The following is a 21,914-nucleotide window of genomic DNA, read 5'->3' as shown; positions in this document are numbered from 1 at the left end:
TTTTGTACACCAAACCGAACCGAACCGAACCGAGCTCACCCCTACTTATTATATTGAAATTGATTAGTTGGAATATTATTTTGTTTCAGACAAATAGAATGGTGTGAGTTTTTGATGCACAAAATTATTTGTTCCTATTGTGATCCCTGAGGAGTTGATAGTTCCTAGCAAAGAAGAGGTATGGTCATTAATGAGGCATGGTAGGGAAGCAAATTTTAAAGTGAAATGGAAGAGTGATGAAGATGAAGATTAGGATAATTTTATAGTAACAATTAGAGAATTTTCTAATTTTTTTTCCCATTCCTTACCTCCGATTTGTATTTTACGCGTTAAAAAAAACAATTATGAGGTAATTTAACCTAAAATGAAGAGATTTGAGGTTAGTTGTTCAAAAAAGTATAAATTGGGTTTAATGACCCCGTGTTACAAGTTTAGGGAGCGCGTTGACCCTTTGTTCTTTTCCTTTTTAGGCTAATATTTTTAAAACTTTACTTTCTATACTGACTTTAATTGTTTAATATTTTTTTTTATTTTTAAATTTTTTCACCATTATAATCTTGCACTTGATATTTGATATATATATTTATTTTTTAATTTTTTTGACTTTTTTATTTATTTTAGATTTTGACTTTTTTTGACTTTTTGACGTTTTTCATCGGTTTTAAAATCAACACAATATCAACAGCATTTTAATAAACTGGGTAATTTTAATTTTAAAATCTTTTCTATAGTATCAATGGTTCAAAGGTCGTATTAGATATTAAGAATAGATTATGTAAAACTGATATGATGCAACAAAGTTAAAAAAATAAGAGAAGTATAAATTTTAATTGAATAAGTGAGTTATTATTTATTTATTGACCTATCCGTCTTTTTTTATAACAAAATATTTGATGCTATATTATGAATTTTTTGCTTAAATTTTAGGAGAGTGTCATATTTAAAAATACAATTGATGTTTAGTGTATATTTTGTTAAATTCAAAAGTTTGTGCTAAAATTGAAAGATATGCAAAAGTTCATAATTATTTATGGTAAATTATAAAATTGATGCTAAAATTGAAAGGCCTGTGAAAGTTTTGAATTAATTTGACAATTAAGCCAACTAAATATGAATTGATTTTCTTGAGAAAAAAAGAAGTGGTTAAGTCAATATCAACTAGAAGATATTTGTTTTGGGTTAGAATACTGTCTCTTCAAGTAATTAAAACATGTTATCAATTTGATTATCCTGCGACTTCGTAAGATAGTTAAAGCAATTAATTAGGGTTTGTTTGATCAAAGCCAAAATGCAAAAGCTTCTTGGTCGAAAGCGAAATATGTCACTTCCTCATGAATTGGTCGTGGAAATATTTTTGCGATTACCTCTCGACTCTTTGATGCGCTGCAGAAGCATTTGCAAAGAGTGGGATTTTATGATAACAAACGATGCCGAAATTCTTCTCCGATGCGATAAAGAGCTTCCGTAAATTCTACTTTTCTATTGTTAATTTTAGTGTTTATATCAATGAGCTTTATAACTCAAATGATATAAGCGTTGGCTAGCACCCGTTTATAAAAAAAAACAATTTAATGTTTCTGAACATAATATCGAACACCATAGCCTTACAAATTACTCTATTTATCTCTTGATTATTAGGACACAGCTGAAGAATTGGTTAGAGAATGAATCTCGCGCTGATCACTCATATATTTATGATGATATTTGTCCGAAATTAAGAAAAAATACTGCAGCATTGATCGCTCAAGTAAGTTCTCTTTTAAATTCTTTAGTTATTAATACTATTTTATGTGACGGAAACCTCTACAAATGATGCAGAATTCAAAGAATGATAAATTTGATGCATATGTTCGATATTTGGCCATGAATGTGTTTGATCGATTCATATCAAGAGGAAATAGATTGCGGGTATGAGAAACTCATCTTACCATTACTTGCTATAATTGTCACCGGATGATGCCAAATTTTTGTCATACACACCACTATGTTATTATTAACATTTTAATTGCATTAAAGAATTTAAATTTTATACGTAGCAATGGTACATTGTCAGTTCGTCACCTTCCGATAGGATATGACGACTAAATGATTATATTTTTGAAATATACTTCTACGACGTCTTTTGTCAGCAATATTGAGATCAATATATTTTGATCTGGAACGATTATTGTTAATGTATATTATAGTTCTAGTGTCAAATTAAAAATATGATAAAAAATTTAGTATCATTCAAAATTTTAACCCTAAAAGTGTTGGTGCTTATTGTACTAACTTGGAATTATTTTGTTTAGATTTCGGAAAAGAAAGATGTTTCTTATCGTGTTCGTGCCCTAGCAATTAGTTGCATGTCTATTGCGTTCAAGGCGGAGAAATATAATTCTTGCCGCAAGAAAATGAGTATGGTACCTTAATTTTCAATTTTGTTACTTTACAATCCCAGTAGTTTAATTTATTTGTTTTGGTGACGAGGGAACCTCCGGCGGAGCCCGACCATCCTTTAGGGCGGAGCCCGACCACCTGAGTAAACTTTCGGGGAGGCTAGCCTCGGCATCCCACCGCCCGGACCTCCCACTTAATATGGGCCTTTTAACGACTCATTCATAAATTCTTCCAATAAGCCCCAATTGTGGGATATGAGATTCGAACCTTTGTTTTTTTAAGTCTCATGCTTATTGTCCACACTTGTGACCAATTGAGTCAACTCATGGTGGGTACCAGTAGTCTAATTTGACATCTCTTAATCAATAAATTTTATTTTATTTGTTAAATTACAGGATCAAAATATAGATAAGAAGATCTGTAAAAGAGACATTTACAAGGTTAAGAGACTGATTCTTAAAAGAATTGGTAAGCCTAAGGATTACGACAATCCGCTATCTTACGTATCAATCTTCTTGTGGCTAGCAAAAATACCGGAAACGAGCTTCAAAATAAATGTCATCCGACTCATAATTCAATCACAAGGAGGTAACAAATTTATAATATACTAATATCGTAAGAAGTTCTTAGACGAACTCAATTCATTAATTATAGTTATAATTGTTTGTTTAATAGTGCATGATGTAATTACTAATTACATTAAAATTCGAGTAATTTTTTGATATATTCAACATCTTTGATCAAAATGATAAATATATCGAATAATATCATATAAATTCATCAACTACACACGTTATTTCAATTTAATCATGATTTATAAAACATCTTAAATATATACACTCTCTTTTGTGTCAATAGACACCGGTTCATAATCCAGTGTAATTTGCTGAGGCGACAACTAAAAATTGACTTCCATCTCAGCAAATCATATCGGATTATGAGCCACTGTATCAATGTGACACAAAATAAAAGTTGGTGTATATATGGAGACGTTTTATAAATCATGATTAAATTGAAAAAACGTATATATAGTTGACATTGACCCAACAATTTTTGTGACAATCTGATCATCAATTTTATATTTTGAGACATATATATCCAATTCTCATTTCAAACCTATTTTGGGGATATAATTTCATAATTGATGATTAGTTTTAAATTTTATGAATGATTAATTTACACAATTGATCTTTTAATTTCAGTATAGAAAGCATTTTGTGAGTTAAAATGACGGTCTTATATCTATAAATAGGTTTAACATTAGAGTTGAATATATTTATCACAAATTACAAAATTGACAAATCATATTATCACAATTTATTTTAAAAATAAATTTACTATTTTGATTAAAGATGTGGATATATAAAAATCATTTTGCCTAAAAACAAATCAATTATCGATTGATGTGGCCTCAAGTGATCGGACACTTTTAACCCAATTAAGTCATATCAATATTGCATCGAAAAAGACGTTAAAATGACAAAACGCTAGAAAACGGAAAAATAATATTTGTTTTTATAATAATTGATTATAAATGTAAAATTTCAAAGATTTTAAAACATGTCAAAAACTTAAATAAGTCTATGCAACTTAGCGCTATGTCACATTATAAGTATGACAAACTAGGTTTATCTAATTTTTTTTCCTATTATTATAAGTTGAGAACAAATATCGATTTCTCGAATTGATGATTATAATTGATTATTGCAGTGCAAACATCTACAATTTTCAAGCCTTCAATTATAGCAGCATCAGCTATTGTTTTGAACATCAAAGCGGTCTCTATTGAAAAGTATAATGAATGCATGGAAATGTTTACAGTCAAATATTTCCAAATGGTAAGAGCATATAAAACCTTAATTAAATTTATTTCAATTTCAGGTTTTTCTACTTAAAACTGTTTCAATATTTTAATCAAAAGATTGCCAAATAAAATTGGCGTAATCACTTAAACGTATTCTATCTTTTTGATTTTTTCGTTTATGGCCACATCTTTCAAAATCATCAATTTTAATGCATTTCTCAATTTTTACTTTCAATTATAGCCAATTGTCCAAATTGGAGCGTTGAAAAAGTTCAAATATACCTCTCATATTACTTCATTTTTAAAATTTATTATGAATAAAATGCAAAATTGAAATAATATGTAGTAATATAAACAACATATTTAAATTTTTTCCACTCCAATTTGGATAAATCGCGTAATTGAAAGTGAAAATTGAAATATATTTTTTTTAAAAAATGCGACCATAAACGAACAGAAATTGAAAACAAACTTAAAAAATGAAAATGAAATTGATAAACATAATAAAGAGAAATTTTTAGCCCATTTACTAAACTTTTGACCCATTCACTTTCATAGTTCAAATAAGAATTAATAACCTGCAAGTTATTCACTGATTTTAAAAGTTTTTTTAGAGGAAAGTATGAACTTTATTAATTAAACTGAAAAATCAACAAGTTTGTTGACCGGAAAAGAAAATTCACTGTCAATTATTCGTTCACTACCGATAAAAACACCTCATTTTGCTAATGCATGGACAACATGATTCTAAAAGTTTATTGTAATATTGTGTAGTTCATTGTTTACTAGGACTTATAATATCGTTAAAACATAATTTTTTATGAGATAATAAAATATATTAGTTTAAAAATATTGTTACCAGATTCAGTCAAATTGTTACATTTTCTTAAACTAATGCAACGGTTTTTTTTATATCTGCTGCCTTATGTATTATTGCAACAACATCGATAGTGTTGCTGAAAGTGACTTATGTGTTAGTGTAATGAATTAAGTAACTAATCAATAATAACATTTATTAATTTGAATATTATTTTCTTTCAGAGGAGAATAAATATAGAACGGTGTGAGTTTGTGATTCTGTACTGCTGCACAAGATTATTTATTCCAGTCGTGTTTCCTGAGGAGTTCATAGTTCCTAGCAAAGAAGAGGTTTGGTCATTGAGGCATGGTAGGGCAGCAAATTTTAAACTGAAATGGAAGAGTGATGAAGATGATGAAGATTTGAGTTTGAATGATGAAGATTTTCCACCTACAAGAAGTGAAGTAAGAGCTTTTCCTAAGAAATATAATTGGGATGGCTGCCTTAATTTTTTGAGAGCCAAATGCATCCCTTGTATTACTAGATCTTAAAATAGATATCCACATAAATTAATTAAAATTATATTTTTTTGTACTAAAAACACTGAAATTTCTTGATTTTAAATAAATAAATTAAAGTTTGATATTTTTTTTTGTAAAATAGCTTAAAATTCTAAACTTTTCGTAAGGCATCTTACCCAAAAATGCAGGAATATTAAAATCAGTATTTTAAAAATCGAACGAGTGGGCAAACCGGTGAGGCCACCGGTTTTCGGTTTAAACCTATTGAACTGATTCAACCAGTTTAATAAATTTAAAAAAAAATTAAAAAAAATTTAGAATCGGCGACGAATATTTGGTATTATGGACAAATTTTTTCGTCACTAAATCTTATTGTCTAGTTTAACCTCCAGATTTTTATCGGTTCAATTCGGTCCAACCTGGTTCAATTGCAGATTTTGGCTATTTTACAGTTTTGAATCAGACTATTAGCCGGTTTCTGGTGTAACTGATTTGACCGACCGGTCCGGTTCAATTGTTAAACACTACTAATTAGAATCACTCCGTAAAGGAAATAACCTAAATTGTGCTTTATCACTAAGATGAGGAGACATAGTCACCAAAGATTTTTTTATATTGAAATTGGAGAGAGAAAAGCGTTTGTGGAAAAAATTGAACTCACAATCTAACAGCTGTCCAGTGCTTATGCTATTTGATCTTAATTCATGTGTGTTTTTCATTAAAAATTCAGACAATTATCAATTAAGAAAAAAAGGATTAAGATTTTTATACTGTTATTAGATTATATGTATTTTTATCGTCAATTTATACTTTTTTTCTCTAAATATTTCTATCTTTTTGATCACATTTATACTTTATTTGAAATATTAAATTAAATTATACTAATTATTTTAATAATTAATGAATTCAATACTCGATTAAATAAATAAATAATATTTATTATTGGATGAAATTTAAATATATGTATATATAAATAAGCTATGTAAATATTCTTTTGTAAAAGTAAATATCAAATAAATAGGTTACTGGATCTATCAATAACCAAATGAACTATTTTTTTGCCAAAATTAAGCTAATGCAAGTTTAGCCAAGTAAACAATAGAAACAAAATAAGTTTTATCTATTTTTAGTAAGGACAATTATATAATTATATAATTTACTATTTATTTATTTTCTATATTTATCATTTATTAATTATATATTAATTAAAATTGCATTGGAACTATTACTTAAATTATTTAATAAAGAAAACTACAGTTACTTTTTCAATAATAATTTATGTTAATTATTATAATTGGCATGTCATATTACGAGATACATGTAAATCACATAAAGCAATAATAGATATAAAAAAGTTACTCCAAATCGATTATCTTAATTAATATTAATTTTAGATAAATTATTTCAATAGTAGAACTTTTTTTTTATGAAATCAATATTAGAACGTTAATAGAAAGTTAAATATTATATTATTTAGTCTAACTAATATTATTATAAATGTAGTTATTTTCCTCCCTATAGGTACTTTTATTTAGAGTATAAATATGTATACTTAGAATCTTTTGATATATTATTGTATTTAGAGACCCCAAAATTTTAATATTTCTTTTTATTTTTTAGAATTATTGCTTACAAAAATTATGGAATTAGTCTCTGTATAACTTCCCTTTTTATCTTTTCATCCAAATACCAATATTTTAAAATTTGGATTCGCCCGGCCGGTTCAACCGGAAACCAGAGGTCAGTCTGGTTTGAATATCTCTTAAAACTTGAAAATTCGGTTCAACCTATTTGAACCGAAAAAAACCGTTAAAAATTAGAAGGGTTAAATGCAAATTCATACACCAACTTTGACCTAATTTGCAATTACAACATAAACTTTTAAACTTGGCAATATCGGTAACCAACTTTTATTTTTTGGCAAATTGGTACACCGACCAATTATGCAATGACACATGGCGGTATATTACAATGTCCATGTTAGTGTTTTTTGAGTTTGGTGTATCGATTCGCCAAAAGTGTATAGTTCGTTACTGACATTGCCAAGTTCCAAAGTTTATGTTGTAATTGCAAATTAGGTCAAAATTGGTGTATGAATTTGCATTTAACCCAAATTAGAAAACTGTAGAACTGGTTGAGCCAAAAAACCGTTTGGTTCGACTCATTTCAACAGCCTGATCGGATTTAAAAGAAGAAAGCTTTAGATGGCCGACAATTCCAAGTTCAGTAAAGTTTCACACTTCAGCTTTGAAGCAGCTCCAAATTGGGATCAAAATGATAATGATGAAAAAAATTATGTTTAGTAAACCCTTCAAAATAGGCCAAACACTCAAAAGTTACCAAACCTTACTATTTTTATTAGTTATGGTTATACTTTTTAAAATTTGCAAATATAGTCCGTTTTTATATATTATGTTTCTTTTATAACTATTTTTTAATCGGTTTGAATTTTTTTATTATGATTAAACCTTTTATTATGATACAACACGCAAATATTTAATATTTTATTTTTATTAAATTTTACATACATGATTGTTATGTTGGCAACAAAATCGGTTTGCTTTGAATTTGGTTATAAAAGAAATATAATTTGCTAAAACAGATTATATTTTTAAATTTTAAAAGATTTGTTTATAACTGACAAAAATTACAAAAATTTGGTATTTTTTGAAGGTTTAACTTTCAAAATATAAGAAGAACAAAAAATATTAATTATCAATTGACAATAAAACCTAAAACATTATCATTGTATTTGATAAAATGAAAAGGGCTTATGCATAATATAAACCCACCATATCCATCTGAAAGTCTAAAATACAATACCTTCTTAATTCCATGTTATGTACATATAAATATATATAAAAAATTACTTCTTATTTAAAAGGTTGAACCGGTGGTTCGTAAGTCGCTAGTCACTCCGATTCCCTTACCGATTCGGGTTTTAAAATATTGCCAAATACGATTAGCTTCATCATCTCCGTTGCGATTTCTATATTAATCAAATTTATTTTAAATAACTACCTATTATTTCCATTACATTTTAAATTATCCGGTCATTATCCACTCATTGTATTCAGATTTCTAGTTACTATATTTTACCTTTAAAAGGCTAAATTAAGTTATTTAACAAAACGCAACTCATGTAAGTTTTATCTTTTTATGTTTCTTAAGAAAAATCTCCAACTATTTCTATCATATTCCTAATTTAGCAACGAGTTAATTACGGTGATCAATGAGAGTCAAACGTTAATCCAATAATTACAAATATAGTAAACTAAATTAAAATCATTAGACAAAAATTTACCTATAAAAGACCTAAACTTTCCACAAAATCATAAACAATTAAAAAAACAAAAACAATGACAAAATCCTCCATTTTTGTTCTCTTTGTAACCCTAATTGTCATCCTAATCCAATGCAATTCTGTATTATCTGATGCAAATCTCATCTCAAAAACATGCAGTCAAACACCAAACCCTAGTCTCTGCATCAGCTTTCTTAAATCAGACCCGAGCAGCTTAAATGCAGACACAACAAAGTTAGCCCTAATTATGGTGAATGTAATAAAAGCTAAAGCAACTGCGTCAGTAAATTTCATTCATCAGCAAATTGGTAAGAGTTCGCCGGAGCTGAAGAAAAGTTTCAGTTCGTGTGCTGGTGCGTATAACGCAGTTTTAAACGGTGGTATACCGTCAGCCATTGAAGCTTTGACGAAAGGCCAGCCAAAATTTGGTCAGGCTGGTGCTAATGATGCTGCTAATGAAGCCACTGACTGTGAGAATAGTTTTCATGGAAAATCGCCGATGACTCAGTTGAATAATGCGGTGAAGCAATCTTCTACCATTGCTTCGGCTATTATACAGCTTTTGCTGTGATTTTATTAATTAATTTTTGACAAAAATTTAATTTGTCAATGGTTCTTTAATTTTTTTATTATATATTATTGTCATCTTGTTATTATTGTTGTACTGCCAATATTTTTAAAAGGTCCAATAAGACCCTTTAATTCTATTAAAAAGAGCATATAAGCTCTTTTAATTAATTTATTTGTTATTCACATAAGCTCACCTTTAAGTTTTTTTAAAAGAGCATATAAGCCCTTCAATTTATTTATTTGTTATTCATTCCCTCACGTTTTTAGTTATTTCTGTCATTTTTTTTTCAAACATGAGAGAGTTTATTTGCAATGTTTAAAATTTTTAAAGATCCAAATGGTGAAAAAATAACAACAAAGATCTATATGACTAGAAAAGATTATTTTTACCTTCTGTTTTATTTTTACAAATATAGATTCATTGGCTAAATGTTCGAAGTCTTGGTGATGTAAATATATAGCCATTGCTTGTTTTGTTGGGTCTATTTACGATTTGTTTGCTTGTGTGTTTTATTTTGTTGATCCAATGACGGAGAAAAGACTTGGGATGGTTACCCCCATTCCTAATTTCCAAAAACTTTGTTTTATTTTAATTTATAATTTCATCTCTGTTTTTTCTTTTTACCAAGAATTAAATTACATTAAAGTAATATTATAATACATTGAAAACAACCTATAAAAATGACTGAAGAAATTACGATTTTAGGTTTAAAATATAAAATTTCAGCTTCTTCACCGGAAAAATAAATCAAATATTTGATTTAGATTTAAAAAAAAAACAATTTTGTAAAGAGAGGCAGGATCAAGCAAGCATAAACTTGAACACTTACAATTCCAACACCATGAGTTCATGTTTTTAATCAAAAATTTAATATTAAGAATTAATTGCTATTACCTCCAAATTTAAATCCGAATTTCTGTTTTTTTTTTAAAATTTACAAAATTACTATTTTCTTAATTTTTATATTTATATAACTGAAATTCCCTTATAAAAGATAGTTTTAGTTGAAAAATATAATATATGTAGAAAAATAGTACCAATTTATAAATTTATGAAAATAGTAATATAAAAATAAATTTATGAATAATTATAATTAACTCCTTTTTAATTCGAATTATATATCAAAAGAAAATCCTACATATGAATGATATGGATATGTTTGAATATCAGAAAGAAATGTACAATATCAACACTGATTGATTAAATTTTTAATTAATTGGTCGTTCAAATTAAAAAATTAAAAAATTATACTTTTAAAAATTATATAAAATTAGAAAAAAAATTATGATACTTGAATTTATCTTTATTTAGTTATATTATATTTCTTTCGTTCTAAATTGATAAGTCATTTTATTATTTTTAGTGTTCTAAATTACAAGCCACTTTTTATCTTTTCTAAATAATTTAATTTCTTTTTATGAATACAAGGTTGGCGTAGCAAGACTATTTCCTCTGGCGGCAAAGAGGTTCTACTTAAATCGGTTGCTCAGGCTATGCCCAATCATATTATGTCTGTCTTTTTAATTCATGTGGATCTTTGCGCAGAGCTTCAACGAATGAAGAACTCTTATTGGTGGGGGCGAGATACATCAAGCAGGAAAGGTATTTCGTGGACTAACTGGAATAATCTATGTACGTCAAAGAGTTTCGGTGGTATGGGTTTCAAAAATCTACATGAATTCAATATTGCTATGCTTGCTCGTCAATCTTGGAGGTTATTAAATAATCAAGAGTCGTTGTGCTTTAAAGTGCTTTCGGCGAAGTATTTTCCCTCGGGAAATTTCTTGGATGCTAGTATTGGAAACAATCCGAGTTATACGTGGAGGAGTATTTTTGCAACTAAGGATATGATGCGGAGTGGAGTGAGGAGGGGGATTGGCTCTGGTTTGAAAACACGAGTTTGGAGTGATCCCTGGCTTGTTGATGGGAGTAGCGGGTTCGTAAATGAAGTGGCACCGGGTTGAATAACGTAACTGTTAATCAGTTATTCGAACCCAATTCGAGAAATTGGGATTTGGGATTGCTGTCTGATATGTTCTCCCATTCAACAATGGAGCGAATCCTGAAAGTCCCATTATTCCAACGAAGAGAAGAAGATTACTGGAATTGGGTGCATGAGAAAAGAGGCAACTATTCAGTTAAGACTGGATACCGTCTTTTGCATTGGGAAATTACAGGTAACGTGTATGGAATTTGAAGATTAATTTGGAAGTTGAATGTCCCTATGAAAGTGAGGAATTTCTTGTGGAGAGCGTGCAAATCGTATCTCTCAACTATGGTAGCACTATCTCAGAAACGAATTCAAGTTCAGTTGGTTTGCAAAACTTGTAATTCAGGACAGGAATCTGTGGAACACGTTATTTTTCAGTGTCAGGTTGCTAAAGACTGTTGGAGGAGACAAGGAATTCAGGTGCCGGCCGATGATAACTTGAGCATTCAGGAGTGGCTGCTACAAGCGTTGAATCCCAGAAATACGGAAGAGAGGAACGACATAGCAATGATTTGCTGGAAATTATGGCTGCATCGTAATGAAGTCGTGTGGAACGATAAATGGGGTTTTCCGGAGCAGATAGTAAACTCAGCAGCTAGCGACTTAGTGGCGTGGCAATTTGCGCAGAAAAAGTATGGCCAGCAGCTATCTTCAAGCCTGGGTAAAGATGACGGTTTGATGGTTTGGAGAGCTCCTCCAAGAGGTTGGATTAAAGCCAACGTTGATGCTGCCGTCTTCTCTGATGGGAGTGGTATTGGTGTTTCTTGCGTGGTCAGACATGATGTAGGTTGACTGGTCCAAGCTAGAGCTGCTGCATATATGGGTTCTTCCACAGCAAGAATGGCTGAGCTGATAGCCATTAAGGAAGCCTTGAGTTGGCTGAAAGGTCACCAGAATGTTATCATTGAGTCAGATGCCTTAGACATTATTCTGGATCTTCGGTTGCCTTTAAAAGCCGGTACTGATCTGATTATTGATGAGTGTATTACTCTAGCGAAGCAATTTAGTAACTGTCGGTTTATTTTTGTAAGACGGTCTGCGAATGAAGATGCGCATTTGTTAGCGCAAGCCTCTCGTTCTATGTCAGGCCAGCAGGAATGGTTTAATAATTTTCCTGCATTTCTTACGCTTGTAATTGCTTCCGTTATGGCTTAATAAAGATGCTCTTTTATTCTAAAAAAAAAACTTATATTAAAGCCACAAGAAGTGACAAAACCGAAATATATAGCTTTCGCACAAAAAGTGGCACACTCTAAGTGGCACACTAAAGGCTTAGGCTATAGGAAACGGATAAGAAAATCACATGTTCGAATACAAAATACAAAATGGATTTCTAAAAAAATCCATTACCCGAATAACTGAAACGCTATTACAACATTTAAAGAGAAAAGTTGCCTTTGTAAAACAACTAAAAATCACTGTCTCTATAGAAGAATTTTCATTCCGCTGCGGTTTTTAGATTTCCATATCTCCTAAACCATCAAACACCATAAAACCTCCCAAAGTTTCCAGTAGGGTCCTCTCGGAACAGCACTCTTCCACTGCATCATAAATTCTTCAGAAGAATTCGGAAACACTCAAGCGATATCCAATCTCTGTATCACGCCAAAAATATTCCTTGCAAAAATACAATGAATAAACAAATGTTTCTGCGACTCTACCAAATTGCAAAGAGAGCACATGGAATTATCAAAAGAAACTATAAAACGTCGCGCTAAAAATTCCAAAGTGGAAACTCGATTATGTAAAATAACTCAAATGAAAAATTTAACACGAGGAGGTGCCTGTGAATTCCATACCTGAGCATAGGATGAAGTCTTTACCACTCTTTCTCTACCAATCAGTTCATTCCCATGCCTCCATATCTGTCCCCTGTCTTCGTCCAACATTTTTTCCAATCCTGTCATCAACATGGCGAGAAGGAGCAGAATACAACTCACCAATTAGCTCTTCATGTCTAGAAATAGGGACATCATCACGTCCAGTCACCACAATTAAATTATTAATATGAGAAGCAGGTGCCATATTACGTGCATGGGGAGCATTCAATCCATGCAAATGAGAAGTGACAGTGGACACAAATTTGCATAATGAAGCGGCCGAGTAAACAGTTGAGGGTGTATTCCATAAAATGACATCAATTCTCCCATCAATAAAATTAATATCATCAAATAAAATTTGAAAATTATGCAGAAGCAGCTGTTCTGGCCCTCTGAGACGTCTTCTCCATCTCCAACCGTTACGTCTAACATCATCGATATATGCATGCTTTTGATTAGAAAGATTAAAGAGTTTAGCAAATAACTATTTACCGGTTCCATTTCCGGACCAATTATCATACCAAACCATTACAAGAGCACCGTCACCCACCTTATACAAAATATTATAAATGAAAATTTTCCACATTAATACATCCCCACAACACTTTTTTTAATTCTCTTTTAAATACTAGACATTTTCTTTAGATCTCCATAAAATAATGAATTTCAATCAGAGATATTGGAGCAGGTAGATATAACATTTGACCACAGTGAAGTTCTGTTATTAAAGTGCAATTTCCAAACCCATTTGAATAACAAATTTTGATTTCTTACTCTAAGATTCGAAATATCCAAACCGGCCATATCAAAATCCTGACAAATAATCTTTCAAGAAACTTTACAAAGGGTTTTAGATGAAATATCACCTTTCTAGAGAAAGGCTTCTGTTGGTCCAAGTTGAGCGTAATGTATGGGAGAATACATTCATGAGGCCCAAAATGTGAAGCATATAACCGTGGGCCGGACACCACATCAAACCCAAAACCCTAAGATAATGGGTTAGGTAGTCCATCCCACTTATATATTCCACATTCTACTCATATCTTTCCAATGTGTGATTTCCATCACACTTAATATTCAACAATCTCCCCCTTAAGTGTGATACCCTTCCACATTGGATCGCTCAACTTACCTCGGAACTAGACTCCAACCCTTTCGGGATAGCTACCCGGAGTCACCAAGTTCCACCCAGCCGAACCGGGCTCTGATTCCAATTGTTAGCGCAGCAGAAAATAAATAAGAGAAGAGAAAAGAATCACACAAGATTTTTACGTGGTTCGATCAATGCGATCTACTCCACGGACAGAGAGAGAATTTGGTCTTGGTTAACTTTGACTTTGGAGTAATTTTAAGTCAAGGTGGAGAGTTTATTCTGTGATGCAATTTGGTGGCCTTTGTGATTTGCTGAAGAAGGTTTCAAGATTAATCTTGTTGGTGTATTCGCCAAGGTGGAGATTGTTGAGTTATGGCTCATATAGTTCCTTATTGGATTAGGACTTAAATTGTGTCTTAATGGTTCACTATAAATAGAGGTGATGACCCTATTGTAAACTCACAACAAACATATAGAATAAATTATCTCTCTACCGTGGAGTAGATCGTATTGATCGAACCACGTAAAAAATCTTGTGTGATTCTTTTCTCTTCTCTTTATTTATAGTGAACCATTAAGACACAATTTAAGTCCTAATCCAATAAGGAACTATATGATCCATAACTCAACAATCTCCACCTTGGCGATTACATCCAACAAGATTAATCTTGAAACCTTCTTCAGCAAATCACAAAGGCCACCAACTTGCATCACAGAATAAACTCTCCACCTTGACTTAAAATTACTCCAAAGTCAAAGTTAACCAAGACCAACTCTCTCTGCCATCCATGCCCCTTAAGGGCCTCATGCAATGCGTACATTAACCAAGTCAGATGCTTCTCTACTCTGCACTGCCTCTTTATACGATTGCGGCTCATCAGAATCAATGATCTCACTTATTGCCAAAGCATAAGCCATAGGATTAGTATCAACCGTATCAACACAATCCACATATCTCATTGGTGTTCTGATTTGCCTTCTTCCTCTCCTTGTTGCTATACTCTCTTCTACCACTTCTTCATTAGGCTCGCTTATAGGATCAGTAGTAATCCTATTTGGAGCTACAAACTCCACCTTCTAGCTAGCACCCAGATCAGTTTTTCCTGCAAGATCACCAAGTTCCTCTTTCTGGCCAAACATAGTAGATTCATCAAAGGTTACGTCTCTACTAATAATCAGTTTTGGAGTTCTATCCATCTCTGTGCACCACAGTCTGTACCCTTTAACTCTAGTCGCATACCCTAGAAATATGCATTTCATTGCCCTCGCCTCAAGTTTACCATCATTAACATGAGCATAGGCAACACAATCGAAAACACGCAAGCCATAATAATCAGAGGGTTTACCATACCATACCTCTTGAGGTGTCTTCAAATCAATTGCAGTAGATGGCGATCTATTCACCAGATAACAAGCAGTGTTAACTGCTTCAGCCCAGAAACGCTTTGGAAGACCCGCGTTTAATCGCATGCACCGAGCACGCTGTAGTAGTGTTTAGTTCATCCGCTCTGCAACCCCATTCTGCTGTGGCGTGTACCGTACAGTGTGATGCCTCACTATACCTTCCTTTCTACAGAAGTCATCGAATGGTGCATTGCAAAACTCTAACCCGTTGTCCGTCCTGAGTGTCTTGACCTGTCTTCCAGTATGTTTTTCAACCATGGTCTTCCACTCCTTGAACCGCCCAAACACTTCATCCTTCAATTTCAGAAAATACAACCACACCTTTCTCGAGTAGTCATCGATAAAGGTCACAAAATATTTGAGTCCCCTGTGGGATTCAACCCGAGCAGGACCCCATAAATCCGAGTGAATATAATCCAGGATGCCTTTAGAAGTGTGCCTTCCAGAAGTGAATTTCACCCTGCGTTGCTTGCCAAGAATACAAGTTTCACAAAACTTCAGCTTTCCCATTTCCGCTCCTTCTAACAACCCTTGTTTACTCAATATGGATAGCCCCCTCTTACTCATATGACCTAACCTCTGATGCCACAACTCGGTTTTACCATCATGTACCTCCAAGGACCGAGCAACCGCCACAGTTCCCACTACTGCACTCCCTGTGAGAATATAAATGCCGTGTTGTAGCAGACCCTTCATCACAGTCAATGCACCTTTAGAAATTCTGATCTGTCCATCTCCACCTGAGTGGTTGTACCCTTGCTTGTCAAGTGTACCCACAAAAATCAAGTTCTTCCACAGTTCAGGAATAAACCAAGCATCAAATGTTCTAACCATACCATCATACATCTTGATCTGAACAGAACCACTACCCTTGACAGCAAGCTCCTTATCATTCGCCACCTTTACAGTGCCATTCCACTCCTTGAAAGAATTAAACAATTCCTTTCTAGAAGACATATGATAAGATGCACCAGTATCTAGGACCCAGGTACTATCAGAACTTGATGTACTCACAGTCAAAACATCACCGCTTTCTTCCTCATCAGAACTCTCCTGTACCACAGCTGCATTAGCATTACCGCTTGATTCCTTGTTTTCGCCACCTTTTTTCAGCTTCGGACAATCTCTTCTAAAGTGCCCCTGCTCCTTGCAGTGATAGCATCGTCGTCCATTAAACTTCGATTTGGAACGCGACCTGTTTCCTTTCCCACCATCTCTCTCATGACTCCTGCCCCGACTCACCACAAGACCAGAAACCGATTCCTCCTCATTAGAGTTAGAGACCTTTTTCTTTAGTTCTTTGGATTGCAAAGCATCCTTTAGATCACTAACAGAAATCGAATCTCTACCATATAACATTGTATCAACAAAGTTTTCATATGAACTGGGCAAAGAACATAAAAGAATGAGGGCTTGATCCTCTTCTTCAATCGAAACACCAACACCTTGTAAATCTATAACAATTCGATTGAAGTTATTAACATGATATCTTACCTGAGTATTTTCCGTCATCCTCAATGTATACAAACATTGTTTCTGATACAACCGGTTTGTAAGAGATTTCTTCTGAAACTTGCTCTCCAACGCTCCCCATAAAGCATCAGCAGTTCCTTCACCGATAACCTCTCTCAACACCTTATCAGAAAGACTCAATAGAATCGTACTATGTGCCTTTGACATAATATCTGACTTCTCTCCCACAGACAAACCTTCCGGTAAATTGCTTTCTCCTCCTAACGCCGCTACGCATCCTTGCTGAACCGAAACAGCCTTCATCTTGACTTTCCACAAAGTAAAGTCATTCGAACCATTGAATTTCTCAATATCGAATTTATGAAGCGACATCTTCAATCAACAAAATACCTAGAATCTCAGATTTGAAATCTAGGCTCCGATACCACTTGTTAGCGCAGCAGAAAATAAATAAGAGAAGAGAAAAGAATCACACAAGATTTTTTACGTGGTTCGATCAATACGATCTACTCCACGGTAGAGAGAGAATTTATTCTATATGTTTGTTGTGAGTTTACAATAGGGTCATCACCTCTATTTATAGTGAACCATTAAGACACAATTTAAGTTCTAATCCAATAAGGAACTATATGAGCCATAACTCAACAGCTTCATATCCCTGTTAGGCATATTGAAAACAGACATAAAGTAAACCGGCATACTAAACAAGACAAATTTTACACTCCCTCCGTCCCAATAGAGTTGTCCACTTTACCTTTATCACACGTTTAAGAAAAGTAATTATTATTTATGGGTTATATAATTTTTTTTTTGCTTTTCTTGTCATACCCTTATTTAATATAGGATCCACTTGCAATTTACTTTCAATTTACTCATTAGTGGATTTTAAATAGGGGTAATATAGGAAAATTGAATGTAAAAATTAGTTACTTTTTGAAAATGAAAAAGAGTTTTGGGACAAAAAATGTCTCAAAGTGGACAACTCTATTGGGACGGAGGGAGTAATAACTAACTTGCCTGCAGAGGACAGTAGAGACCCCTTCCATAATGCAATTTAGATTTAAATCTGTCTACAACGTGATCCCAAAACCCAGAAGACAACTGACGCCTCACTAGAGGTAGACCAAGATATTTAATAGGGAAAGACTCAACTTTACAACCCACTATCTGTGCTGGTGTAGCTAAATCTCCACCACTGATATTAATTTATATAATGGAGCTTTTATGGAAATTAATCTTCAAGCCATACATAACTTCAAAGCATCGAAGAATTCGAGTCATATTGTTCAAATACTCTATATCATAAGGAACAAAAATAAGGGTATCATCAGCAAACTGTAACAAATAAATCGGATCAACCTCATCTACAAAAGAATAACCTCGAGTAAAACCCAATTGGCAAGATTTATCGAGAATGCATTTCAGGCCCTCAACTGCTAAGACAAACAAATAGGGAGAGATTGGCTCACCCTGACGCACACCCCGTTGCAGCTTAATAGGATTCATAGGACTGCCGTTAACCAAGATCGTTGTTGTAGCCGTAGAAAGACAATACGACATCCAATCAAGCCATTTTTGGGGAAAACTCATACACCGCATAACCAATAACTAGCACTTCCAATCAATACTGTCAAAAGTCTTCTGAAAATCAAGCTTCAGAATAAGCAGTTTATGCTTCCTCTTGTTTGCTAGGTGAATTAGTTCGTTAGCAATCATAGAACAGTTAAGGATGCTTCTACCCTTCAAAAAGCGTGCTGAGTTTCCGAAACAATCATGAGTAGAAGAGGAGTTAAGCGCAAAGACAAGGCTTTAGATAAAAGTTTGTATAAGTCATTCACCAAGCTAATAGGGCGGAAGTCCTTGATATTAAAAAATCCAATTACCTTAGGAATTAAAACCATTAAGGATCCAATTACCTTTGGTGAGATTTGATTAATTAACTGTTGCTGTTTATATATAAAATGACCGTAAATAGCATAATATTTACTTTTACTTATTAAACTATAAATATTTTTTATTATATAATATTCAATAAAATTATTTAAAATTATTTATTATAAGAAGCAGTATTTAGTTTAAACTTATTTAGATATTTTTAGATAAACTTATGATTTTTTTTTAAAAACTAATTAAATTAATATTATAGTTAATGTTTTAATATAAGTAAAATAATTTTATATAATTTATAAATGATTAGAGTATTTTAAAATAATTAAAATAATTTTATATACTAAAATACAATACCTTCTTAATTTCATGTTATGTATATATAAAAGTATATAAAAGATTATTTTTATTTAAAAGATTGAACTGATGGTTGAACTTGTTGAACCGATTCAACCTTAAATCGCTCATCACGTAGGTTCTCTCATCGATCCGAGGTTTAAAATATTCCCAAATACGATAAGCTTCACATCTCCATTGCGATTTCTATATTAGTCAAATTGATTTTGAATAGTTTCTCTGTAACCCGAATTTTTGTTATCCAGTTTCGGGTTCTACCCTGATCCGGTTCAGCATATTACTAAGAACCGTACTGTTACGGTTTCAATTATTAACAGCTGCTCCGTTTCAGTTTTTTATTTCCCGATCATAAATTCTTTAAAAACGGTTACAAAATGAGCTAGTGAAGCTCAACTGAGTTAATTTCCGGTACGGAGAGTTGCAGGATTCCGATATGTCGCAATCAGGTGGAGGATATGATATAAATGTACTGTTTGAAGAAGCACAAATTCGATGGTTAAAGCCGGCAGAAGTTCAATTTATATTAATGAATCATGAAAAATATGAGCTCAATCAAGAACCAGCTCAAAAACCTATTGGTAGTATAATGTTTTCTTTAATTTTCCGCTATTTTAGCCTTTTTTTTGTTATATAATGTATTGAAGTTGCTAGAGTTTAAGTTATTTCTAGTTATTGGTCAATAAATCGTGTTTGTATTTTGTGAAGTTTTCCTTGATTAATTTTGTTCAAAGCATGTTGAATTTGAGTAGTACTCTATTGAGAATGTGTATTATGTTGTGAAAAAAAAATTGATTTTGAATAACTACCTATTATTTCCATTGCATTTTAAATTATCCCGTCATTATCCACTCATTGTATTCAAATTTCTATTTACTACTTAAAAGGCTAATTTAAGTTATTTAACAAAACGAAATTCATTTTATTTTTATCTTTTTACGTTTCTTGTTACTACAAAATTACTTTTTATTTAAAAGGTTAAACCGGTTCTAGTCACACCGGTTTTCTCACCGATCCGAGGTTTAAAATATTCCCAAATACGATAAACTTCACCATTGCGATTTCTATATTAGTCAAATTGATTTTGAATATATAACTACCTATTATTTCCATTGCATTTTAAATTATCCCGTCATTATCTTTTCATTGCATTCAGATTTCTAGTTACTACTATATTTTACCTTTAAAAGGCTAAATTAAGTAATTTAACAAAACACAATTCATTTTATTTTTATCTTTTATGTTTCTTAAGAAAAATCTCCAACTATTTCTATAATATTCCTAATTTAGCAATGAGTTAATCACGGTCATCAATGAGAGTCAAATGTTAATCCAATAATTACAAATATAGTAAATTAAAACCATTTAAATATCAAAAATCTACCTATAAAAGACCTAAACTTTCCACAAAATCATAAACAATTAAAAAAACAAAAACAATGACAAAACCCTCCATTTTTGTTCTCTTTGTAACCCTAATTGTCATCCTAATCCAATGCAATTCTGTATTATCTGATGCAAATCTCATCTCAAAAATATGCAGTCAAACACCAAACCCTAGTCTCTGCATCAGCTTTCTTAAATCAGACCCGAGCAGCTTAAATGCAGACACAACAAAGTTAGCCCTAATTATGGTGAATGTAATAAAAGCTAAAGCAACTGCGTCAGTAAATTTCATTCATCAGCAAATTGGTAAGAGTTCGCCGGAGCTGAAGAAAAGTTTCAGTTCGTGTGCTGGTGCGTATAACGCAGTTTTAAACGGTGGTATACCGTCAGCCATTGAAGCTTTGACGAAAGGTCAGCCAAAATTTGGTCAGGCTGGTGCTAATGATGCTGCTAATGAAGCCACTGACTGTGAGAATAGTTTTCATGGAAAATCGCCGATGACTCAGTTGAATAATGCGGTGAAGCAATCTTCTACCATTGCTTTGGCTATTATACAGCTTTTGCTTTGATCTTATTAATTATTTTTTGACAAAAAATAAATTTGTCAATGGTTCTTTAATTATTTTATTATATAGTATCTTTTACGTGCTACGCACGTGGCTCGTAATGTGATAAGATAATGATAATATAAATAATAAATTATATTTGATATTACCTTTTAATATTAACATTATTTTTAATTTATTTGTTATTAATTAATCTAAGATAAATACATATTTTACTTGGAAATTGATTTGAATTAAAGTAATATTAAAATACATTGAAAACAACCTATAAAAATGAGTGAAGAAACTATGATTTTGGGTTTAAAATATAAAATTACAGCTTCTTCACCGAAAAAATAAATCAAAGATTTGATTTAGATTTTAAAAAAAGAGAACAATTTTGTAAAGAGAGGTAGGATCAAGCAAGCATAAACTTGAACACTTGCAATTCCAACACCATTAGTTCATGTTTTTTTGTTTTTAATCAAAAATGTAATATTTTAAGAATTAATTGCTATTATCTCCAAATTTAAATCAGTCTTTTTTTTAGTTTTACATAATTATTATTTCTCCTTAATATTTAT

General features: G+C 32.0%; 4 protein-coding genes across 4 annotated transcripts; all 4 read left to right on the top strand.

The window, feature by feature from the left end:
• The first annotated feature begins 1,258 nt into the window (after positions 1 to 1,258).
• LOC126672832 (uncharacterized) lies at positions 1,259 to 5,990 on the top strand. Its single transcript, XM_050366784.1, has 8 exons — positions 1,259 to 1,464; positions 1,639 to 1,747; positions 1,819 to 1,908; positions 2,292 to 2,402; positions 2,775 to 2,967; positions 4,090 to 4,217; positions 5,225 to 5,516; positions 5,896 to 5,990. Exons 1-8 carry the CDS (start codon positions 1,289 to 1,291, stop codon positions 5,988 to 5,990), a joined length of 1,194 nt encoding a protein of 397 aa, XP_050222741.1. The 5' UTR covers positions 1,259 to 1,288.
• Positions 5,991 to 8,845: 2,855 nt separating this feature from the next.
• Positions 8,846 to 9,545, top strand: LOC126674429 (cell wall / vacuolar inhibitor of fructosidase 1-like). The gene has a single exon (XM_050368872.1). The coding sequence runs from the start codon at positions 8,863 to 8,865 to the stop codon at positions 9,376 to 9,378; it is 516 nt and encodes a 171-aa protein (XP_050224829.1). The 5' UTR covers positions 8,846 to 8,862; the 3' UTR covers positions 9,379 to 9,545.
• Positions 9,546 to 9,903: 358 nt separating this feature from the next.
• Positions 9,904 to 11,342, top strand: LOC126672831 (uncharacterized mitochondrial protein AtMg00310-like). The gene is made up of 2 exons (XM_050366783.1): positions 9,904 to 9,958; positions 10,807 to 11,342. Exons 1-2 carry the CDS (start codon positions 9,904 to 9,906, stop codon positions 11,340 to 11,342), a joined length of 591 nt encoding a protein of 196 aa, XP_050222740.1.
• A 9,488-nt stretch (positions 11,343 to 20,830) lies between these two features.
• On the top strand, positions 20,831 to 21,404 carry LOC126674481 (cell wall / vacuolar inhibitor of fructosidase 1-like). The gene has a single exon (XM_050368927.1). It carries the CDS (start codon positions 20,839 to 20,841, stop codon positions 21,352 to 21,354), a length of 516 nt encoding a protein of 171 aa, XP_050224884.1. The 5' UTR covers positions 20,831 to 20,838; the 3' UTR covers positions 21,355 to 21,404.
• Positions 21,405 to 21,914: the final 510 nt, after the last annotated feature.

The sequence above is a fragment of the Mercurialis annua genome, linkage group LG3, assembly GCF_937616625.2.
Source record: "Mercurialis annua linkage group LG3, ddMerAnnu1.2, whole genome shotgun sequence".
Taxonomy (NCBI): Eukaryota; Viridiplantae; Streptophyta; class Magnoliopsida; order Malpighiales; family Euphorbiaceae; genus Mercurialis; species Mercurialis annua.
Note: the sequence above shows the minus strand (reverse complement) of the source record. Positions and strands in the feature narration are given on the sequence as shown.

Bases quoted from the DNA above. Each gene is read 5' to 3' on its own strand.
- LOC126674429 (XM_050368872.1), top strand. From the start codon at position 8,863: ATGACAAAATCCTCCATTTTTGTTCTCTTTGTAACCCTAATTGTCATC.
- LOC126672831 (XM_050366783.1), top strand. From the start codon at position 9,904: ATGACGGAGAAAAGACTTGGGATGGTTACCCCCATTCCTAATTTCCAA. The intron at 9,959-10,806 runs GTTTTATTTTAA...TATGAATACAAG, and splicing joins TCCTAATTTCCAAAAACTTT to GTTGGCGTAGCAAGACTATT.
- LOC126674481 (XM_050368927.1), top strand. From the start codon at position 20,839: ATGACAAAACCCTCCATTTTTGTTCTCTTTGTAACCCTAATTGTCATC.
- LOC126672832 (XM_050366784.1), top strand. From the start codon at position 1,289: ATGCAAAAGCTTCTTGGTCGAAAGCGAAATATGTCACTTCCTCATGAA. The intron at 1,748-1,818 runs GTAAGTTCTCTT...CAAATGATGCAG, and splicing joins CTGCAGCATTGATCGCTCAA to AATTCAAAGAATGATAAATT. The intron at 2,403-2,774 runs GTACCTTAATTT...GTTAAATTACAG, and splicing joins GCCGCAAGAAAATGAGTATG to GATCAAAATATAGATAAGAA.